Genomic DNA, 23,208 nt, shown 5'->3' with positions numbered 1-23,208 from the left:
TCGACGATTTTGATAGTCGACGTAATCGTGACTAGTCGACTAATCGTGGCAGCCCTACAAGACACTATAATTATTTTAGAAGACGATTTTAGATTGTCGCCATCGTCACGTGCACATGGATGAATCTAATCTGTCAATAAGAAATAATAATTAGACACTCCTTTATCATGCGTGAGGAGGGGGGGGGGCTGTGTCTGCAACTATTTATGAAATGCTTAATCTCATTTTTCTCCTCTAGTGTCTGTCTGTTGGGGAACCGCACTCTGAAGAATGAAATGTTTGAAAAGTGCGCAAAAACAGATGTGGAGCTCTGGAACCTTTTTTGTGACAGTCCATATCCCAACGCAACCTGTGACGAGTACTTTGCTTTAAACAACCTGACCGAGATCCAGGCCACACCGGGAGTCCTGGGGGAAGTCATCAACGGTGCGTCACAAGCAAAAGCCCACTGAGAGTTCCTCCTCTGTCACAGTCTTTTTCTCTGCAGTAAATTCTGATTATGCAGCCTGTGCTTGTCTTTCCTTTAGACAACTTGTGGGGCAATTATGGCCCAGACAAGATGGTGATAGAGAGGAAAGACCTGTCGTCTGTACCAGCCGAGGCCAACAACGACAAACTTAAGAACTACGTCTTCAACGATTGGGCCACCTACTTCACTCTGCTGGTGGGAATATACTTCCCCTCTGTCACAGGTAGATGATTTATTGTGGTCACATTATACAAAGATGAGAAATCATTTAGGATAAATGTTCAAGGGACTTGAGCGCGAGGAATTATAGTTTTAATGCGTTTACATGAGTAAACTTTGTGTTGCGTTTCAGGTATAATGGCTGGTTCTAACAGGTCAGGTGATCTCAGAGACGCCCAGAGATCCATCCCAATAGGAACCATACTGGCTATTCTCACCACATCCTTCATCTGTATCCTCGACATCCTGAATGTGTTGATTGTGTCTGTGGAACTGCTACAGGAACACCCGGAGACTCTTTCACTGCTGCTGGTTCCCCAAGGAGCAAATCCAGAAAAGGCCCTTCTGGTGGTTCTTGATCCTCCCAGACCTGAAAGACCAGTGAGGGAAAGTTGGACATCAGGTGTGGCAGTGCAAGACTCTCTTGGTGTTCCCAAGGGTTAATTGCTTATTCGCACGAGTGTTCAAGTGTAAAGGCATGCTTGAGGTTTGGTTTGGGGGGACATCACTTCTTGTCTTCTTGGTCTCATTTTTAGCTGAGATTAAGAAGTCGTTTAAAGTAAATCCACTGTTTCCATTAATAATCCCTGTTGGTCAGCATTAGGGAACCTATTTATCTCGAGGTGTAGTGGAGACGGAGGTGACACTGTTACTACGTTACGAGAGCAGCTGAAGAAACTGAAACAGTGTCTGAGGAGAAACCAGGTTTCCTCAGGTGTGATGATAACTGAGATGGGTCATGCACTATGACTTATTACTTTGGCTAAAAAGTTGAGAAAGGTTTGACGTCAGTGATGACCAGAGAGTAATCTGATTACTTTTTTCAAGTAACGAGTAAAGTAAGGGATTACTATTGCAAAAACGGTAATTAGATTACCGTTACTTTCCCGTAGGAACGCTGCGTTACTGCGTTACTAAAACCGTGATTTTTTTTTTGCGAGAATGTCTCATGACAGTGACGTAAGCGAGTGCGACGTTCGTGACAACAGCTGTGTGCAGATCAACAATGGATCATATATCGAGTGCAGAGAGAGTATGAGCGTGCAGCGTTTAAAGCGTGGAAGTACTGACCTTACTTTGAGTTTGATTCCATAAAAAGTGACAAAAACATTAGTGTCCGTTGTGCGTGGGAAGAAAACTTCTTTTTACAGCGAAAAACCCCTAAACTTCCGAGCAAGCACCGAGTAGCTACGACGTAATGGGAAACTCACAGAGAAACTCGCGGATTCTTCCACTGACCGCTGCACACCTGCACCAGGGTAAACCTCCGCCTACCCCACTCCTGCTTTACAGGTGAAAATAGAGCAAAAGGACCGCTAGTCTTTGACTTTATTTATTTTCTGCTGTGTTTTACTTGCATCTATTTGAAAGACTGAGTGTTAACACAAAAAAATATATATATTTTATTCAATTCAATTCAATTTTATTTATATAGCGCCAAATCACAACAAAAGTCGCCTCAAGGCGCTTCATAGATACAGAGAAAAACCCAACAATCATATGACCCCCTATGAGCAAGCACTTTGGCGACAGTGGGAAGGAAAAACTCCCTTTTAACAGGAAGAAACCTCCAGCAGAACCAGGCTCAGGGAGGGGCGGGGCCATCTGCTGTGATTGGTTGGGGTGAGAGAAGGATTTTATGTGCTGGAATGTGTAGAAAATAGGTTGAACAAATTTCTTCCAGTCAGAGAATGGTCCAGATAATACATTTTTTGCTTGATGCGTAAAGTTAAAAGATTAAAACTAATAAAACAAGTTTTAAAAAGAGACTTTTCCATTTGATTACATTTTGTATGACGATTATGTAGAAAAAGTAGAATTGGGCTGAAAGATCTATCACTTTATCACCTATTCAGGTTGTAAATCGTGTTTTTAAAAAGTAACTAAGTAATTAATTACTTTTGAAAATAAGTAATCAGTAAAGTAACTGGATTACTTTTTTGGGGGAAGTAATCAGTAATTAGTTACTGATTACTTTTTTCAAGTAACTTGACCAACACTGGTGATGACATCTAGCAAGGATCCAAACATCTCTTACTTTCATTATTATTCATTATTTTCATATATTTGCTGTTTTTTAGATTTCTTTTGTTTCCACATTGTTCTCTGTTTTATTCTGTAAGCAGTTTTTGTTGACTTTATAATTACTTATTTGTTTCCATTAGTTGTCTTAACTGCTTACGCAATTCAGGGCATTCTTTTTCTTCTTATTATCATTATTAATATTAAACGAATTGCTTCTAAATGAGGTGATATTTCTGCACCAGCTGTGGGTGAAGAGCAGCAGATTGATATTGTCACAGGCTGTTGATGTAAATCGTCCCAGTATCTTCATCTTAACTTCCTGGTCAGATATCTCCTGTGTGGTCTTGTTTGGAGCCTGTATTGAAGGAGTGGTCCTGAGAGATAAGTAAGAATGTTTAAATGTTTGGAAAAGCAGGTGCTTTGTTTCTTCAGAACGTCTCATGATGCATCATTGCGATTACTGTTTAATAAAGCGTATGTGTGCTTCAGGTTTGGTTTCTCAGTGAAGACGAAACCTGTCATCAGCATTCTGGCCTGGCCATCACCGTGGGTGATTGTGATTGGCTCATTTTTTTCCTGCTGCGGGGCGGGACTGCAAAGCCTTACTGGTGCCCCGCGGCTGTTGCAGGCCATTGCTCGCGATGGCATCATTCCTTTCTTACAGGTTAGTGGAAGATCACTTCTTTTGAAAAACACCTATTCCTTTTTCATTTTTATCTTGAACGTGCACATGCAGCTTCCTTTCATGCTTTATTATTGTCCTTTTTTTACCGTTTAAAAGCCAACAGCAGAGGTAGTCATAACTTATGAATGTGCACTGTAAAAAATGTTTGGTCAACTTTCTCATTTTTAAATGATTATTTAAAAGATTTCTTTCTTTTTCACAAAGTCTTCTGAACTGATTGTTTCATTCATAAATTGTTAAAGGCCTGGTTATATTATACCCGTCGCAGCTTCCCAGAGTTTTAAGGAAGCATGTTTGGGTTGTGTATTTAATCTGTTTCATTTTATGTTTTTCTCAAAATGTTTTTTCGGTTTCTAACATAATAAATGAGAGAAAAGCTGCAAATTCTCACACAGGAGTTAGAAAGGCGTGCCTTTTTGACCTTGATAAAAATAAGTACTACATCAAACCTGTCGCTTGGATCTCTCTTTCTCAGGTCTTTGGTCATGGGAAGGCTAACGGTGAGCCCACCTGGGCTCTGTTGCTGACTGTCGGGATCTGCGAGATAGGAATCCTTATTGCCTCTCTGGATCATGTAGCCCCCATCCTCTCCATGTATGTGCTTTTTTCCCCTCTTTTTGTCACTGAATTTGTTAATGTCTTTACATTTTCTAATCACTGGTCTTCTCAGGTTTTTCCTCATGTGCTATCTGTTTGTCAACCTGGCCTGTGCTGTTCAGACTTTGCTCTGCACCCCCAATTGGAGACCTCGCTTTAAGTTCTATCACTGGTAAGAGCATGTCCCTGAAAACTGTCTTATCTCTGAGTGTAACAGTGATGATGACGCCGCTTGTTTCCTGTAGGACTCTGTCCTTCTTAGGGATGAGCCTTTGTCTCTCCCTCATGTTCATCTCCTCCTGGATCTACGCTCTGGTCGTCATAGTGATAGCCGGCTGTATCTACAAATACATTGAATACAAAGGGTAAGTTTCAGGTGATGAGATCAGTTCAACGTTTAAACCAGGTGCAGGTGAGAAGGTCAGAAACAAACTGATGCACAACAATCGTTTTAGAGCGGCTGAGCTTTTCAAAAGTAAAGAGAGGCAAAGGTCTTTACTTTCATTTTCATTTATTTATTTCACACTCGGTACAAAAAATCAAACAAACAAACCACACTTTCTATCAAAAAGCACCACAACCATGTGTGAAAAGGAGCAGGAAGAAGAAAATATTCTCATTAAACCCCGCCCCCTATCTACAATCCAATTTATATCACAAGTGGGCACCAAAAATCAGGACAAACCAACATTAACATTTATCTCCGGTCCTAACCCAAACCAAACAACACATTTACAATCAGAATAAACCGCTCCACATAGTAACAAGGAGAAAAATTAAAATTAAAATAGATTAAAAAAAAAATTATAATGGATCCTTTTTCAATGAACCCCAATTTCATTCACATTCTTCATATTGAGTTATCGTTTTAAGCATGTAACACTTTTTAAAACAATGTAAATTTATACAATTTAATTAAATTATAATGAAGTGAGTTCCACAGTCGTATACCTCTAACTGTTGGACTCATTAATCTTTGTGTAGCTAGCTGATGCTTAAAATAACATTTCCCCCTGAACACAATAAAAACACTCTTTGTAACTTAAAGGGAAAATATTATTTTTAGCCTTAAACATAATTAATAGTGTCCGTAATTTCACTAAATCTCCTAATTTTAATCATTTCGATTTTATAAATAATTTATTTGTATGTTCTCTATATTTCACATTATGAATCATTCGTATTGTGGAAGTATGTAATAACGACAGGAGAGGTCTCAGTGTCTCAGTCACTCCAACTTTATTAACTGACTCTCAGAACATCGCATATAGTTAGCGCCAAAATCTCCACCCCTGCACTTCCCTTCAACTTGGGTGTGAGTGGAGCCACCTGGTGGTCCGCCACAGTATCACTTTCTTCTGTAATAAGTTTAGAGGTTTTATAGTATTCTCATATGTATTCCCCCAGACTTCAATACAGTAACTAAAATATGAGAAAAACAATGAAAAATATAATATATTTAGAATAAATATAAAATGCGCATGTCTTCAAAGAACTGTGACAAATTGACAAAATGTGGAACAATTTCAGAAATGCAAACTATCTTATCATATACAGTACATGATATCATTAAACGATTCAGAGAATCTGGATATCCGTGTGCACAAGACAAGGCCAAAAAGGGTCTGAGTTGGCGCTGCATGAAAAGAGACAATATTATGTCACTGAAAATCAGCGCATGGGCTCAGGAACCGTTCCAGAAAACATTTCTGTTTGCTGTGCCATCCACAAATGCAGGTTAAAGCTCTTTTTTGCAAAGAATATGACCGATAACCGGCATGTTCACTGGGCCAAATATAAAATCTTCTGTGGCCAGATGAATAAAAATATTAAAATTGAAAAACACGGGCGCTGTACTCGCCGATTTAAAGAGAGGAATGAGCTGGCCTGTTATCAGCACTCTTTTCAAAAGCCTGCATCTCTAATGTTATGCAGATGCATTAGTGTGCAAGGAGTTGGCAGCTTGCACAACTGGAAGGACGCCATCAGGTGGTGAAAGGTTTCTACAAGTTTTAGAGCCACATACGCTCCCATCCCAACAACACCTTTATCTGAAAATCAAAATGAGTTCTTGTTTGTTGAGATGTAGTAAAACAGTTTTGATGGTGGTGCAGGGCAGTGAAGGAGTGGGGAGATGGAATCAGAGGTCTGTCCTTAAATGCAGCACGCTATGCTCTCATCCGGCTAGAGGAGGCACCGCTACACACCAAAAACTGGAGGTGAGTGCAAAAACACTTCTCTCACAATAGAGTGTTTTAATTAGAGGCAACAAATAATGATCGGTCTATATTTAATCACTTAGAAATCACAAACAAGTTCTTCTTAAACTCAGAGATTGGCAGAGAAATCTGCTGCTCTACATTTAATCTACTGAATATTCAGATCTGAGCTGTTGAACAAATGTTGAACAATATGACATCACCTTTACCTCGGCACAGTTATTTTTCTGAATCTGATATTTCAAATCTCAAACAGTTAAGCTGCAGCCTCATTGTCACTGACAGTCATTACATTTCTTATCATCTTGTCCTCTAAAGAACGACAGTTGTCTACAACAAAATTACTTTGATTGTTTTTCGGTTGTTTGCAGCTACACGTTTGTATTTTTGTGTCTTCAGGCCTCAGCTGCTGGTGTTGTGTAAACTGAACTCAGACCTTCAGGTGACACACCCTCGTCTCCTGTCCTTCGCCACGCAGCTCAAAGCGGGGAAGGGGCTGACCATCGTCTGCTCCGTCCTGGAGGGAACATACATGACCCGAGGGGACGAGGCCAAGAAAGGAGAGAAGGTTTCTCAGTTTGTTCAATTGTTCGCTCTCATCGGCCTTGACTTCACCGTACATGCTAATGTTTGCGTTTAACCTTTTTCCATGTGTCTCTTATGTTTGTAATTACGTTTGTTTTCCTCTATATGTTCACTCGAATACGAACCAACATGTTGCTGAAGCTGTGAATGAATCAAAATATTGCAGCACCTAAAACTAGGGATGAACCAATACTGATACTGGTATCGGGTATCGGGGCCGATACTGTAAAATGTGTGTGTACTCATACTCGTAAAAGTTAACCGATACCATGAACCGATACTAACTTATTTCATTAATCAGAGGGTGGCTTGTCATTTCTGTTGTAGTTTTTTAGATTGGCCACTAGGGGGACATCCCGCGCTAAACAGGCACAGGGTTAGACGAGTGAGACTGGCAGCTCCAGATAAAAAAGAGAAACTGGAGGCTGCTGTAGCTAGGCTAAACAAAATGTCAGCAGTGTGGAACAGCCAACTTTAACTCAGGTTTTGGAAAAGCGATGAAAAATGTCAAGAGAAAATCCACGGATAGTTAAAATAACAGAGGCTCGACTCATTTTATCGCTCTGGATGACCAGCCAATGCCGGTCGTGGAAAACATAGGATTGCACCGTCTTCTCAGCATACTCGAGCCGCGATATGAAATATAATAAATAAACAGAAGTGTTTATTTATTATTCTGAAAGCTCGAGACAGTGCCAATAGTTCAGTAATATTTTGTTAAATTACAATGTGGAGACTCTGCAATAATTTAACAGAAGTGCTTATTTTTCACTTGAAATTTTTTTGTGGTCATTTTTATTAAGATTTAATTTTTTATCGGCAGAGAATAAAATAAAACCTGTCTTCCAATTAATTGTGTTTGTGTGTGTGTGTGTGTGTGTGTGGTAGAAGTATCGGTTTTTGCACTCGGTATCGGCAAGTACTCAGATCCAAGTATCGGTATCGTATCGGTTTGAAAAAATTGGTATCGTTGCATCCCTACCTAAAACTCTTCCTTTCTTTTCCTCGCTTGCTTCCGGCAGAACTTGAAAGCAGCCATGGCTGCGGAGAAGACGAAGGGTTTCTCTCACGTCGTGGTGTCGTCCAGCCTGCGAGACGGTTTCTCCATACTCATTCAGTCAGCTGGACTGGGGGGAATGAAACACAATGCCGTGCTGATGGCCTGGCCAACAGGCTGGAAACAGAACCGGGACTCCTCCGCAAGGAGAAACTTTATAGGTAAACTCAACAGAAAGGTTTTGTGTGACAACACAATACTGAGAAAATTACAAAATTAAAAAGGCTTTCTGATGAGGCAACATTTCAAAAGCTGTAATAACTGAGATCAATCATTGGCTAATCCATAACTACTTAAATACTGTGGACAACAATTAATGTTATAGCAACATTCTTATTGTAAAGAAATAGAAAAGATGTCATTACAAACATATTAATGCCAAAAATATCAGCATTTGACATTTACTGTATTGTTTTTTACATTTCTTCTATTATGACCATATAGACATGTGATCACATATTACCGAGTAGATTACAGATGTTTTTAGTCCAGATGTCCTGCAGATGCAGATGACAAATTAAGCGATAGTCACAATTATTGTTGCGCTCCAGGATTTTATGGTTTTACAGATTTACGGTGGCCCTGAGGGTTCAAATGGACTGCAGTTTAAGAAAACCCCAACAAATAGAAAAATGTCACAGTAATGTGTTCCCAAAAACACGTCTGTGTGTTGTGAGATTTTGGTTTTTCTACGTCCTTTGTGTTTTATTCGTCTTCTTTTTCTTCCATGTTTTATGTGCCTTTGCTGCATTTTTCTGTTTGCTGGTGTTTTCATAATTTCCAGTGTTTAGAGCCGCCGTATTTACGCACAAGGTTAGAGATTTTGGACAGAGCTCGGGAACATCTTTTTTCTCTCCCTGCAGAAACAGTTAGAGAGACGACTTCGGCGCATCAGGCTCTGCTTGTAGCCAAGAACATCGACCATTTCCCTGCTAACCAGGAGCGTCTGAAGGAGGGAACGGTTGACGTGTGGTGGATCGTACATGATGGTGGACTGCTCATGCTTCTGCCTTTCTTACTTAGTCAGCACAAGGTGTGTCTTTGTTTGTGTTGCCTAAATTATCTTTTTACTTTAAGATTCTTTAGTTGAATTTAAATATGAACGAGCACCGTTCAAGAAAAAACAAGGACTCCAAAGTAAGATAAAAATCAATAATTCTATATGTTGTAACTTTATTGCAGTTTATTGTTTGATAACAGCATTTTGGTTATTTTGTAAATGATTTAAGTGTTAGCCACATGTTTAGTGAGAGCTGTTAATTATAGATTTAATTTTCTGCTAAAGGGGAGCATTTAACAGGTATTTTTATTAGAAAACTGCATTTCCCAGAATCCTTTGTGGTAGACGAAAGTTACTCTGGGTTTTTAGCTAGCAAAGAAAGTTTCGGGAAGCCATTATGTTGCTCTGATATTGAGAAGTTTATTTGTTGTACATTCCCCTTTTGAAGCCTTATATAAAGACTATCGTTTCTACAACTGATGTCCGATCCATTTTTTTGGCTAAGTGGATTCGCCACAACAATATAAATCGCCACAGTAAGCAGGACGAATAGAGTGCATTTATATACACAGTTAAAATGTGTCTCAATGTTCTCACCGTTAGCATTGTGGCTGCTGTCTTCCAGCCAGAAGTTTCCTTTTGAAATGAGTGTATGCTAACTTACTGGCTAATGCTAGCAAGCTTCGTTATCAAGCTGCTTCCATGAACTGTAAGGGAGCAATGAGCAGACACAGTTATCTGCTAGTTAATGCTAATTAATGCTAGTTAATGCTAATTAATGCCAGTTAATGCTAAGCAACATACAAACAAATACAAAACGTGTCCTCACTAGACTTTTGTGCATCCTTTATCACACAGCAGCGATACCAAGTGTTCTGAACACCACAAATAAAGTCTTGAGTTCAGTTCTTGAGGAAGCTGAACCTGTCAATCAAAACGGCCACACCCCTGACTTTAAGCCATAGGAATGCCCAAAAGGGGGAAATCTTACAAACACAACACCACATGCATGTTGTTGTGAATGTGTTTTATTATTTATGGAGACCAAAACCATATTGGTACCAGGCTGTAAACATGTACGTTACAAGGCTAAAGTTTGCATTTTAACATGACAGTTAAAAATCAGCCTCAAGTGGTCATGTGAGGAACTGCGCCTCGAAGGTGGCTGCATTTCTCAGTCCCGTAGGTCCTGACTTGACAATTACCATATGGGACTACATTTAATCAACTTCAACCAAAATTAAAATTACTCTTCTTTTAACCTTTAAACATTTTCCCCACAGATTTGTAGTAAATAGCCGTTGACCTGTTTGCAAATCAAGATCTCTTGCTAACAGCTTCTAATGCAGATGGGCGTGTTGCTCTGGGTGGTTGGTTATAATAACTTTTTCTGTTTAGGTATGGAGGAAGTGCAAAATGCGAATCTTCACTGTGGCACAGATGGATGACAACTCCATTCAGATGAAGAAAGATCTCCAGATGTTTCTCTACCAACTGCGTTTAAATGCAGTGGTGGAGGTAGTGGAGATGGTGAGACTGTCTACACTTTTAATTCACTTTTCAATCTGCATTATATTACTTAATGTAACACATAATATGATAATAGTTCTATACCCACTGATACTGAATTTGCAGATGCTCTCTCTCCCCCTGTAGCATGACAGTGATATCTCAGCTTTCACCTATGAGAAGACGCTGGTGATGGAGCAGAGATCTCAAATGCTCAAACAGATGCAGCTGTCCCGCACAGAGAGGGAGAGAGAGGTAAACGGGCACATACTGGACATCCTTAACGTTTTTCAAATGATTGTAAAGCGATGTATAAGCTGGTTATTTTGGCATATTTTAATGTTTTCCTGCAAGACTTTTATGATGATCATATGATGGATGTGTTAAAACAAACATATCAACAATAATTTATATTTTTATGATGACAGGATTTAGGAAAAACTGCTTAAATATTAAGGTGTTGCAAAAGTCTTCACGGTCTGTTCTGCTGTTCTTGACCTTTGACCTTTTCCCCCTAATCGCTGCGTTGTGAATGGACGATGGGCTCAGATTCAGAGCATCACGGATGTATCGCGTACCTCCATAAAGAGGAAGACGTGTTCGAGTGCCGACGCCCCACCCCTCTACTCTCAGTGCATTCCAGAGGATGAGGTAGCCATGGCAACTGGACCAAACAAACAACCTTGGGGCTGTCGCTCTATCCCATTCATCATCTTTACTATCCTAAACCATTCATAACCGCCGGAATGCTTTAGACAGTGCTCTGAATTAACTCACTTGTTAAGTGTATGCATGAGCTTGTTTCAAAGGAGCTTGCAAAGAAAAGCGTCTGGACTTCTTTAAGTTAAAGTTAGTTAAAGAAGTCCAGACACTTTTCTTTGCAAGCTGCTTTGACTACGATGACCTGGATGACCGAGAACCTTCACAGACATTAGCTTGTTTCGTCTGTTCACCCTCCAGGATGTTGCTAACAGAGTGTCAGAAACCAAAAACAGCCACTAGGGGGACACAAAGTCCTCCTTGAGTGGCAGGCACCAAAATATCAGTCATACAACAGAGTATTGACTATTTCCTCCCAAATCTCCCATCTTCAGATTTTAAGATGTGGAACTCCCAATGAGCGGTCAGTTGCCTTATACATGTGTAGGTCTGACGCAAAGAATAATAGTTAATAATAGTTTTGCATCATGCACTATCATTTTTCCCCCCTATCATGCATGCATTTTTGCACTGGAGAGCTGGAACGACACATTTTACCTATAGGTAAGAGAGTGTGTCCAGGGTTCTGCATGAAGCTTATTTGTTTTAACTTTTATCGGTCCTGTTTCTTGTCTCTTGCCAAGCGCTTGTAGGAGCAGTGATTGTTGAGGTTTTCTCTTTTTCTCTCTTATTGTAATTTTACCGTACAATATAAAGCACCTCGGGCCAGCTATTTTTGTAATTTAGTGCTTTATAGATACAATTTACTACTACAATATAGATTTGTTCAGCACTTTTCAAGAAACTCAACGACACTTTATTAAAACAATAATAAAAAATCTAGAAATTAAAGAAGAGGTGAGTTTTGAAGAACGGATGGGAGTTTTAAAGAAGATATGGAGGTTGGTGCGAGGGACAGAAAAGAGCCCCATGGCTGAGGATCACATCATCCAAGGCTGCATGTATGGGTGGCCAGACAGGTACTGAGGGCTCAGGTCATTAACAGGATTTATAAATGAGCAGAAGCAACTTGTAAATGATGCGTGACGTGACCAGGAGCCAGTTGAGCTTTATGTGGAGTATTGCAGCCAGTGTTGGGGAGTAACGGAATACATGTACCGCCGTTACGTATTTAAAATACAAAATATGAGTAACTGTATTCCGTTACAGTTACCGTTTAAAAAGGTGGTATTTAGAATACAGTTACTTTGTTGAAATAAATGGATTACACGGCGGTACTTCCCTGTTTCATATTGTGGCGGGTCAGGACTGTTTGGGTTTTGTTTGACAGCTACGTTCTGTTGTTCCAGGCGGCAGCGTTACGGTTGCCATGGTTACAGGGTGACGCTCTCTCTGCGTGTTTCCTGGGTGAGAGAGGCCTTTTTGTTGTTGTGCTAAGCTAACAGGCAGAATGCTACAGGCATAGCTCTAAAGAATGTAGCATCATGGGCAGTGTAGTCCGTGCTGCAGGGAGAATGGACTGTCATACACGTTATGTGTCTGTGAGCGAGGGAAGGAGAAAAAGGAAAAGTACGAGCTGTCATCGAGCAAAAACGGGAGCTGGAAGCATGTAAATATAATAATAACCACTGCAGCCAAGAAGAGAGCCTGACGAGCCCAGCTGTAAGTAAGCTATTAAGACTCGACTGTACACCGTGTTCGTGTTTTCCTCCAAAAACAATAAGTTCCGTTGGAGCAGCCTTTCAACTCATCTCTCTGTCTCTCGCTAGCAAAGTTGACCCAGACAACAAAGTAAAGCTAGTTTTCGGCTACCAGCCCGACACAGAACCCACCGTATTAGCCAGAGGTCCCTTTACTACGGTTCGGAGCCGCGGACCTTCAGTAACAGTAATAAATCACAGCAATAGTACATTCATGTAGTTGTAAACAGCATGATAATATATTAAGTAATCCAAAGTATTCAGAATACGTTACTTCATTGAGTAACGTAACGGAATATGTTACAGAATACATTTTGGGGCATGTATTCTGTAATCTGTAATGGAATACATTTTAAAAGTAACCTTCCCAACACTGATTGCAGCCAGATAGCACCAAAGGCACGGATGAAGCTCTGCGTTGTAGAGTCAGTGAGCGATGACCAAAGTCAAGAGATGATCATTAGACGAAGAAAAACTGCTTTGGTGACGGATTTATAATAACCTTGGAATAAAAGTGTAGAACATTATCACATTATAAAGTGCCACAACTGTTGTTGTGATTACGTGCTATATAAATGAAATTGAAATTAAATTGAGTCCAGGGGGTGCTGAGATGGGGGGATCACCCATGTCGATGAGAAGAGCTCCATTCTTCTGGAGCAGAGTCTTGATGGCCACAAGCAAAAGCACAGTGCTATTGCTTTTGAGCTAGGTAGTTAAAATCCATGTTATAATTTCATGCAGACGTTTAGTCAAGGAGCTTTGATTGTGGAGAGTTTAGCACCGACAGCTGTGTGTTGTCAGCATAAGAAACATCAGAAACCGTCACTGCAGCACCACTGATCATGAGGGAGCATGTAGATGGTGAAGAGAAGGGGTCCAAGCACAGAGCCTTGAGGCACCCCATGGTTAACTGGAATAGAGGTGGAGCAAGAGTCTCCTATGGTGACAAGCTGTGTTCAGTTGGAAAAGTAGGACTGAAACTGTGAGAGTTCAGTACCAGTGAGGCCAAGAAAGCCAGCCAGAGGTGAGAGAGAAGAATGGTGTGAGAATCAGTGCCAAAGGCTGCAGAAAGGTCCACAGGTCAGAGTCTGCCCTCTTGGTGATGGGAATCATTGAGGCAGTTTGGAAGCATGTGCCTAGTCCAAAGGTGTCTGCATGGGGTCAAAGAGAACCACTTAACAAAACAAATGCATTTTATAGCCAGATAAGGTGAGTCAACAATAACATTTAAAAATGTAAAAACAAATCCTGCAAAAGAACATGTAGAAGGTTTTGCTATTGGTGGTTTTGCACATATGAATTTGCAGGTTTTTAATAATTTAGTCATATATAGAAGTGTTACCATCACATGAGGGAAGCTGAGGCTTTTCTTCATTCATGTGATTCTTTGAGCCTGCATGTACTTTAATGCTCTGACTGCTGTCATGTCAGACATTTCTTCTCATCATTTTTTCTTTCCATATTATAATGTCTCCATTTCCTGAAAAGCTGTGATATTCCGTATCAGCTCTCCTAATGAAAGATTAAGGGTGAAGATAACGAAACTAATAAGACTTTATATCATGTCACCGTCTGTTCAGGCTCAGCTGATTCACGACCGGAACACAGCATCTCATTCTGCAGCGAATGACAAGGCTGCTGGCGCCACGTCTGATCGTGTCCACATGACCTGGACCAAAGACAAACTGCAGAATGAGAGGAACAAACACAAAGAAAACATGGCAGTGAAAGACATGTTCAACATGAAACCGTAAGTAGAGCTAAGTATGCTGCCTCACACTTTGTGAGTTTTGACACATACATAAACATAATTTAGAATATATATTGCAAATTTACTCAAAATGTTGCTGGAGTGATTCCTGGAGTGACAGCGTGATGATTTAAATACAATCTCTGAATATTTAGAGGCTATATTTTGCTATTAATGTTGGATGTGTGTCCCCCCCATCCTCTGTCCCCCATCCTCTATCCTCTAGTGAGTGGGAGAATCTGTAAGTAACTTTCACTTCTCGGCTGCATGTGCTTGACCTTTTTCACGTGTGAAATAATCTCTGTTGGCATGCTGGTAGAAAAGCGATTAACTAGTTCATGCATGCATACGTGATGAGACAAAAAGCTCGTGCTTTTATCACAAGGAAACTGCATCCATCTGCATTTGCATCCTTCATTGTCATCCCCAATCTTTTATGCTGCACTTAAGTGGACAGATGAATGATAGTATAGCATGATTGACTGTGTTGCATGATTTTCTTGTTAAATTAAAGACCTTGTTAATGTCTCTGGTTAAACATAGCAGCCACTCTAATGTGCGGAGGATGCACACAGCGGTGAAACTGAACGATGTGGTGGTGAAAAAATCCTGTAACTCAGAGCTCGTCTTGCTGAACATGCCGGGCCCACCAAAGAACAAGAAAGGGGATGAGAACTGTATCCTTTTTCAAAGTACCTCCAGTATTAAGCCCATAACTGGATTTTTCTTTCAGTCTGTGAGTTGTTCAGTCATTTAGTCAACCACAGTACATAAACTGTTTGATATTTAGGCACCCACTTTCTTGCTATGAGTTAGATTAGTCATAGCACTTAGAGCAGGGCGATATGACCAAAAATAGTTATCACGCTATACATTTGAAAATTTGCGATAACGACATAACTGACGATATAATTGACACTAGACAAAATACTTTACAACTCCACAACTTTATTAGTGCAAAAACAAGCAGCTGTTTTTTATGTGCATTAAAGTTATATAAAAATGTACAAATGCAAATTCCTCGCTGACAGTTTAACCAAAAGGCATTTCCGGTGGAAACTGGCCGACATATCCTCAGCATAACCATGTATAATATTCACAAAACTTAAAAAGAGGCTATACACACAATACGGTAATATTATGTTGAAGCACAGTACGTATCACTCCGCGAGGCTCCGCCTACGATAGCCGTAATGCTCTGACAATCCATCAAGCGGTGCGGCTTCGTAGCTTAGCAAAGTCATACTGAAACATTTGACAGATTTTCGAGCGCTGTGCACATAAAATCGTTTCGAGGTCAGTAAACACAACCAGAGTTCATACATAAAGCACACGGGATTATAAGGGGCGCTGTTGATTTTCAGAAAAATTAAAGGATTGATTTTAAGTGTGCCGTATTTTCCAAAAAACACGGTAATAACGACGGCCCGCTAGCATGCTCTACCAAAAATAGTGCTTTGTTGTGTATCTGACGGACGAAAGCTAAACCAGTTCCACACTGAAGTTGCAGCATTTTTACAAACCACTTCTGGTTCATCCGTTTCATTCAACGATCCACTTTCGCCCTCCTCATTCTCCGTCGCCGCCGGCACGCTTTTTCCGCCGTGTGCGTATGAAAACAAAGGCACCGCCCATGCGCGTTTTACCCATATTCTATCGCGATATTTCATTTTCTTGTCGTTGCCCAACATTATACCGGTATTACCGTGAATGGTATGATATGGCCCAGCCCTAATAGCACTGTCATGTTTGTATGCTGAAGCTAGAGTCAGCTAGCTTAACTAAGCATGGATAATCAATAACCATGTCTTCTTCCAAAGGTTAAAAAAATCCTCCTAGAAGCATTTTAAAGCATATTGACTCAGTTAATGTCATTAATTAAACCACACTAAAACTCAACATAAAAACTAAGATGGCGTTTTGAAAACGTTTCAATAGGACTCTAAGCAGTCTTATAAAAAACAAAGTAAATCCTTAATGTTTCCATATCTTGGTAACTCCAGGTTGAATTTTGGGTTATTTTTGGACCCATGTTAATTCTTTGCCCCAGTTCTAAGCTAAGTTAAGCTATCCAACTATAACAGCAGTTCTATCCAGTCTTTAAGTGACGACGTATGAACCCGGCTTCCGGGTCCAGACTACTTTGCGTTTATTAAGGCTGTTGTGTTTTAACATGTTTTAATGCTTTGTATCTTGTTTTATTTAATTTGAACATGCCCCTAAAAGAAATGCATTTGCATTTGTGGAGCATTCACGTTAACTTTTATTAAGTGGAAAAACATTAGCGTTCATCCTCCAGCTTCACTGTGATAATGTGTTTATATTATGCTAACCACCATGTAGCACATTATAAAACAGCTAGCCCAACTTCAGTAACCCTACAAACGTCACTGTTGTTTAGTTTTTTTTGCCTTCATTTATGTTGGAAGTGACAGCAGATCTGTACGTTTAATTTTTCCGTTTCCGTTTTAAAAAATAATCCCGTCCACACGTAAAGGCAGAAATGAAGGAAAACGCTGCTAGGAACACGCCAAAGCAACAGGTGGCTCTATATTCCTAACCGTGCAGAAATGTTGGCCAATCAGAAGTCTAGAAGCCTCGGTGGGAAAAAGTAAACAAAGCTGGGTCATAGAAGCAGAACCGAGTCGTGTGTGTGGAGGGACAGTAACTGTGTGTGTATATGTAAGCATTTAAACACTGCAGAGACAATTAACAGTAACAATATTGTAGAAATTCATTTCACCGAAACAATAACGTGGCGCACAGTGTGACATCAAAAAAGGCGCACACCTTTGACGCTGCGTTTTCTGCATTTTCTCAGTTTTCTCCGTTTTTCTCGTCCACACATAAATGCAAAAACGGAGTTTTCAAAAATCTCCACCCTGGCCAGAGTTTTTAAAAATCTCCGTTTTCAGTGACCGAAAACGCCGTTTACGTGTGGACGAAAGGTGCAAACGCATAGAAAAATCTGCGTTTTCAAAAATACCCGGGTACGTGTGGACGTAGCCTAAATTTAATAAATTCTGTTTTCATGGATGTTAAAATTAATTACTACACCCGGTAAAGCAGCAACGCTGATGATTTTATTAAAGATGAAAGAATTTAGACAGTTTTTAGCTCTCAGTGATGTTGCAGTGTTCATTTGGCTTTGGGACCTGAGTGTGGACCTGGAAACGGCTAATGACGTCAGACCTAAAAACCCGATACTTAGAATAAAGATATTGAAGTGGCATTAACTGATTCATCCTGGTAAGAAAATAATAAAGCATATTGAGTCTAATAGTAGTGCATAACCCCCTTAACCAGAATGTGTGTCTCAGATATGGAGTTCCTGGAAGTTTTAATGGAAGGTCTAGACCGTGTACTGTTGGTTCGGGGAGGAGGTCGGGAGGTCATTACTATCTACTCCTAGCACAAAGAGGTTCCTGTTTTCTTGGACGTGTACTTTAAAGGAACCATGTTTGGATACAAAGGCTTTAAGGTGGGACAGTGACAACAGACTTTTTTTAAAGAAGTCGAGTATTTCCAACCTCCTTAGATTACAATAACCTGGATGACTGACGAAGAGAAGAGTGCCACATTTGGACAACAAGGGACTCTACATACAGCACAGCCTCAGCTTAGTGCAGAGTCTGGAAGTGAAGAGGATTGACTACAGACAGACCACTAGTGACTCCACCACTCCAACTCCTCCAACTGAGCTGCAGTTGAACTGCAGCTTGTTTTTGTTGCCTTCAGTGCAATCATTGGTTTCACTGAGACATGCAGATATAGTGGAAACTGTCCTTTCACAGAGTACCCTAAAGATCACAGCAATGACTTTTATAGGAATACTTTTGCGTTTAGCAATAACATTCAATGATTTTTCCTTTGTGATCTTTATTATTTATTTCCATGCCAGTTATGACACTTCATTGTAACAAATGTTTTACTTTGGGATGATTAAATGAGTTGAACATGTTTTTTTTAGCCAATATTGTGAAAGAATATCAAATGTGGAATAATGTGTTGATGACCATGAACAAACATATCAGTGCTGCTCGTAACACACTGGGCCATTACTGTTTTTGTTGCCACAGATGGGAATGTGCCAAGCATAATGAAGATGTAATAGACTGAAAATGATACAGATGATTTGCTGGTTTCAACATTTCAGGACATTTTACGTATTGATGAGTTTGACTGAGTTTTTGTATGTTGTCAGAATGTTAGTCTGTGAGCTCTGGAGTCTCTATAGTAGTGTTGTTGTTGTTTTTGTCATAGGTTAGTACTGATTCATCTCTTTTTAGCATGTTATTTAGCAAAAAAGAAATATAACTTAAAGTCTGTATAATAATGAAGTTGTCATGTCTGATTATTTATGGCAATGTGTTCTGTGCTAATTTTCTTTGGTAAAGGTAATAAGCATTAAGGTACCAGTACACTATAAAGGGGGGGAAAACAAGGCACAACAATGGATATGGACCTGGACGGAGTGATGTGTGACAGCAAAACAACAACAATAATTAATTTGTGTCTACAGTAAATGTCAAATAGCCTGTGCACCTCTGTGGTGAAAGGAACCGATTGAGATGGTTGGTTTCTTGATGCCTCCAAAGCTGATGTGTTTTGTACATATCCTACTGACAGGAAACCCCAAGCCTAAGACAGACTGGAGGGATTATGCCGCTCGGCTGGCCCTGGAATGCCTCGGTAGGGACGTGGGGACAGCGGCCAGAGAGAGGGAGGAGGGAAGACTTGAAACCTCTGCTTAGGCTGCTTGTGACCCTCAAAATGAGCTTATCCTCAATGAGAAGTGTTTGTAAAGACTTGGAAGGAACCTCCCGTAACAATCACATAAAACATATCTATAAACACAGAGACAAAGGGCAGGAAGCAGGAAGTCGGTATGTAAAGGAAACGAAACTAAAGTAGTAGTCAGCCAGATATAGACCATTGTGATGTCTCTGATGACATTCTACTCATCTCAATTTCTTCCTTTTGTTTCAAAACACTTGGAATGCGTGCCAGCAGTAAATATTTTATCCTCTTCAAAGTTTTATATTATTGTATCAAACTGAGTGGTGGTCTTTAGTCCAAATCTTTATAAACATATGTAAAGGGAAAGTGCTAAAACAAATGTCTATGGTATACTCAACACTACAAACAGAAAGGAAATTGTCTACCACCTATATTAAATTTAGATGGAAGAAAGAGGCCGGAATAGAGCTGAAGAAGATTGGTCTAATATATGTAAAACTGTAGCCACTACTTCCAGCTCCGAACTATGGAGAGAATTCACTTGGAAGAACACTATGAGGTTTTTTATTACACCTAAGATTAAAGAACACCAAAGCAAAAATGTTGACCAAGGGAAATGTTGGAGGAGATGTGGATAGGCTTCAGCAGGCCACTTCCATATCTTTTGGGAATGTCCTAAAATCTCTCCCTACTGGTAAGCTGTGATTGCACACACTAAGCAGATAATTGGGTCACAGCTTTAAGGGAGTTTCGGTGTTTTTTATTTAGGCAATACACCAAACAGACTAAAGAAACAGGATAGATACCAGCTACAGATACTGGCTGCCAGCAAGAAAGCTATTACACACAAATGGCTGAATGAGGAACCACCAAATGTTTCGAACTGGACAGATTAATACATGAAATTCACACTATGGAACGACTAAGCTTCTCTTTGAGACCATTTTCAGAAAAATATGAACAATATTGGGAGAAATGTAAATGCTTTCACAGAGAAATGACTCTAGACTCCTGTGTTATTTCTTTATAACATTTGTATCAATAAGATATTCTTTTTGTGTATATATAACTCTGAATTGGTAACCAAATATCAAAATTTTCTCCCCAATGATATAACTTTTTTTTCTAATATATTTTCTTATTTATGTTAACCCTGTCTGTGTTACTTCATGTTTAAATGGGGGGAAAAAACCATAAATATATAGTTTTTTTAAAAAAAACTGATTGGTGACCAAGGTGATATTCTCTGGACAGATGGATTGAGTTCTTGTCTGACCCAGAGGAGAGTAGAACTGAGAGTCTCTTACATAAGCCTCTCAGGCTCAGTTTCCAAAAATTCATTTAGTTCTAAAATCATCACTGGCTCACAAAACAACAGAGCCCATCTTGGAGCTGCTGTAAGAAGGCTGTTGGGAAACTTGGCCCTGGATAAATGGCTTCCTGTTTGTCCCAGAGAGCGGTTAGCTGGGTCAGCACGCACAGAGCAACAATAACGACCTGCCCAGTCTGATGCTCTGATCACCATCTGAATTACAACTCTGTTACACAGTCTGCTGTCCATAACCCTTGCTCCTTTTAAAGTGCAGGCTGTCCCTTCAGAACCATTAAACTAATTTGACACTTTATTGTTTCCCCAATGAGAGTCTTGTCCGCTGGCCAGAATCCACATAAAACCACGATGACCTCAAGTGTCAGTGTGTGAAACAATCCCCAAAGCTCATGAAATACTAAAATGGGTAAACGATGGGTTCACAGAGGATTCTACTTTTGCAAATCTTGGACTTTCAGCATCTCCTTTTTTCGTTAAGATTACATGGACTGCAGTCTACAGTAATGAACCCACATATGAGACATATAATAAATGAAAAATTAGACTTCATTCCATCATTTTCTTCTGTTTATCCATATCAGGACTGCTGTTGGGCTAGAGTCTATTCCAACTGTTACTGAATGAGAGGTAGAGTATACTCCAGGCAGCTGCAAGGTACCTGAAAAGAGACTTACACCTGGTGATCAAAAATAGTCTTTGGTTATCACCATACTGGTTTTTTGGAACTGAGGGAATCAATATAAAAGGAAAAGCTGCTGAGTCATCAGCTAATGCTACTGCTAGCTAGCATGAGTAACAAGGTGCATTCATATTTCACTGATATTACGTCAAATACTGATTTTGGCACTTAATAATAGTGTCTGTTTGTTTTCTGCCTCAGCGAGCTATTGTTTTCAGGAGAAAAAAGTTCTTAAAACACATGATATACTTCCTGCCCAGTACCATCCGATAGGAAAGGCTAGCAACTAGCTAGAAGACATAACAGACCTTTTTGCCGATATTAAACTTGACATTTCTCTCAGATACTTGTGGAAAGCAATCTACTACTACTACTACTATTATTATTATTATTATTATTATTATTATTATTATTATTATTATTATTATTAATATTAATATAAAAGGAAAAGCTACTGAGTCATCAGCTAATGCTACTGCTAGCTAGCATGAGTAACAAGGTGCATTCATATTTCACTGATATTACGTCAAATACTGATTTTGGCACTTAATAATAGTGTCTGTTTGTTTTCTGCCTCAGCGTGCTATTGTTTTCAGGAGAAAAACACATGATATACTTCCGATAGGAAAGGCTAGCAACTAGCTAGAAGACATAACAGACCTTTTCGCCGATATTAAACTTGACATTTCTCTCAGATACTTGTGGAAAGCAATCTATTATTATTATTATTATTATTAATAATAATAATAATATAAAAGGATAAGCTGCTGAGTCATCAGCTAATGCTACTGCTAACTAGCATGAGTAACAAGGTGCATTCATATTTTACTGATATTACGTCAAATACTGATTTTGGCTTTTGTACAAGTTGAGTGAACATTGAAAATTGACCCCCTCCTACAGCTGTCTCACTGCACTTCTAAGCATCGTTTTCTGCCTCAGCGACCTATTGTTTTCAGGAGAAAAAAGTTCTTAAAACACATAATATACTTCCTGCCCAGTACCATCTGATAGGAAAGGCTAGCAACTAGCTAGAAGACATAACAGACCTTTTCGCCGATATTAAACTTGACATTTCTCTCAGATACTTGTGGAAAGCAATCCAAAGCCCATACGGATTTACATTCAAGTGACAGAGCCCTCTGTGTGCCATTCAAACTCTGAGAAAAAGAATGAAAACGTGTGTTGTGATTGTACAGCAGAATAACACCTTCTGAGAGTGGAAAAATTAGTTTAAAAAATGCACATCTGATACAAGAAATTTATGACCTTTACTACATGCTAATTTGTACAACCTGGATCCACCCAACTATCTCAAATGAATAATTTAACCCAAACATTACCGCTTTCCACCCAAGCAGCCTTTATTAAACTTGAAAGGCAGAAATAACAGATTTCTCCTACCTAGGAGTCTAGATAGATATATAGATAGAAAGAGTATAAATAGCACAAGTGTCTTAGGAAGGGCATTTTGTCAGTATAAGGTGATGCAGTGAGCAAGAATTTATCTTTTCTGGTTCTCACAGACATTATCATTCCAGAATCTGGTGATGCCAGGGTGTTAACATCATGACATGATTATTCCACAGATTCCCTTTGACCTCGTTGACCTGTTATCCTTTCATTCTGCTAGCTTGAGAAAGAATGTCTAAGAGGAGATTAAAACTGTCAAGCTCTGCTATTTTAAACTACTGCACTTGATCGAATATTGATTTGTTCTTTTTTAATATATCAATTCTGTGGTTAAATCCTCTATGTCTTCTTTATTCAAACATTAAACATGTTCTTTGTTTTCTAATTTCTTAGAAATTAGGCTTTGTCTCATTTAGCCTAAGGCTGCACACGTTAATCTCATAATTGGTACCTTTTTAGAGGTGCAAACATCTGCTCATTGTTAAGCAGAATCCTGTTCTTTTTTTTTCCATTTTAATTAAACTATTTGATTGGATGATGAAGCCTCTTCATGAACCATGGAGAGGCT

General features: G+C 39.5%; 1 protein-coding gene across 6 annotated transcripts in view; it reads left to right on the top strand.

The window, feature by feature from the left end:
* Positions 1–20,398, top strand: part of LOC146498434 (solute carrier family 12 member 7-like) — a 45,706-nt gene extending 25,308 nt beyond the window's left edge. For 3 of the 6 annotated variants that reach the window (XM_085141214.1, XM_085141218.1, XM_085141219.1), the window contains 19 exons: positions 239–426; positions 528–692; positions 822–920; positions 3,041–3,098; positions 3,203–3,377; positions 3,874–3,992; positions 4,069–4,167; positions 4,241–4,360; positions 6,110–6,214; positions 6,614–6,782; positions 7,822–8,017; positions 8,720–8,889; positions 10,255–10,386; positions 10,513–10,620; positions 10,915–11,016; positions 14,309–14,478; positions 14,705–14,719; positions 15,022–15,155; positions 17,799–20,398. In XM_085141214.1, coding sequence (XP_084997340.1) covers positions 239–426; positions 528–692; positions 822–920; positions 3,041–3,098; positions 3,203–3,377; positions 3,874–3,992; positions 4,069–4,167; positions 4,241–4,360; positions 6,110–6,214; positions 6,614–6,782; positions 7,822–8,017; positions 8,720–8,889; positions 10,255–10,386; positions 10,513–10,620; positions 10,915–11,016; positions 14,309–14,478; positions 14,705–14,719; positions 15,022–15,155; positions 17,799–17,890 — 2,416 coding nt within the window. In that variant the 3' untranslated portion in view covers positions 17,891–20,398. The remainder of the gene's footprint in view (positions 1–238; positions 427–527; positions 693–821; positions 921–3,040; positions 3,099–3,202; positions 3,378–3,873; positions 3,993–4,068; positions 4,168–4,240; positions 4,361–6,109; positions 6,215–6,613; positions 6,783–7,821; positions 8,018–8,719; positions 8,890–10,254; positions 10,387–10,512; positions 10,621–10,914; positions 11,017–14,308; positions 14,479–14,704; positions 14,720–15,021; positions 15,156–17,798) is intronic. The other 3 variants (XM_085141215.1, XM_085141216.1, XM_085141217.1) reach the window with 3 other exon arrangements.
* Positions 20,399–23,208: the final 2,810 nt, after the last annotated feature.

Source organism: Neolamprologus multifasciatus, chromosome 18 (assembly GCF_963576455.1).
Source record: "Neolamprologus multifasciatus chromosome 18, fNeoMul1.2, whole genome shotgun sequence".
Lineage (NCBI taxonomy): Eukaryota > Metazoa > Chordata > Actinopteri > Cichliformes > Cichlidae > Neolamprologus > Neolamprologus multifasciatus.
This window is presented reverse-complemented; position numbering and strand designations above follow the sequence as displayed.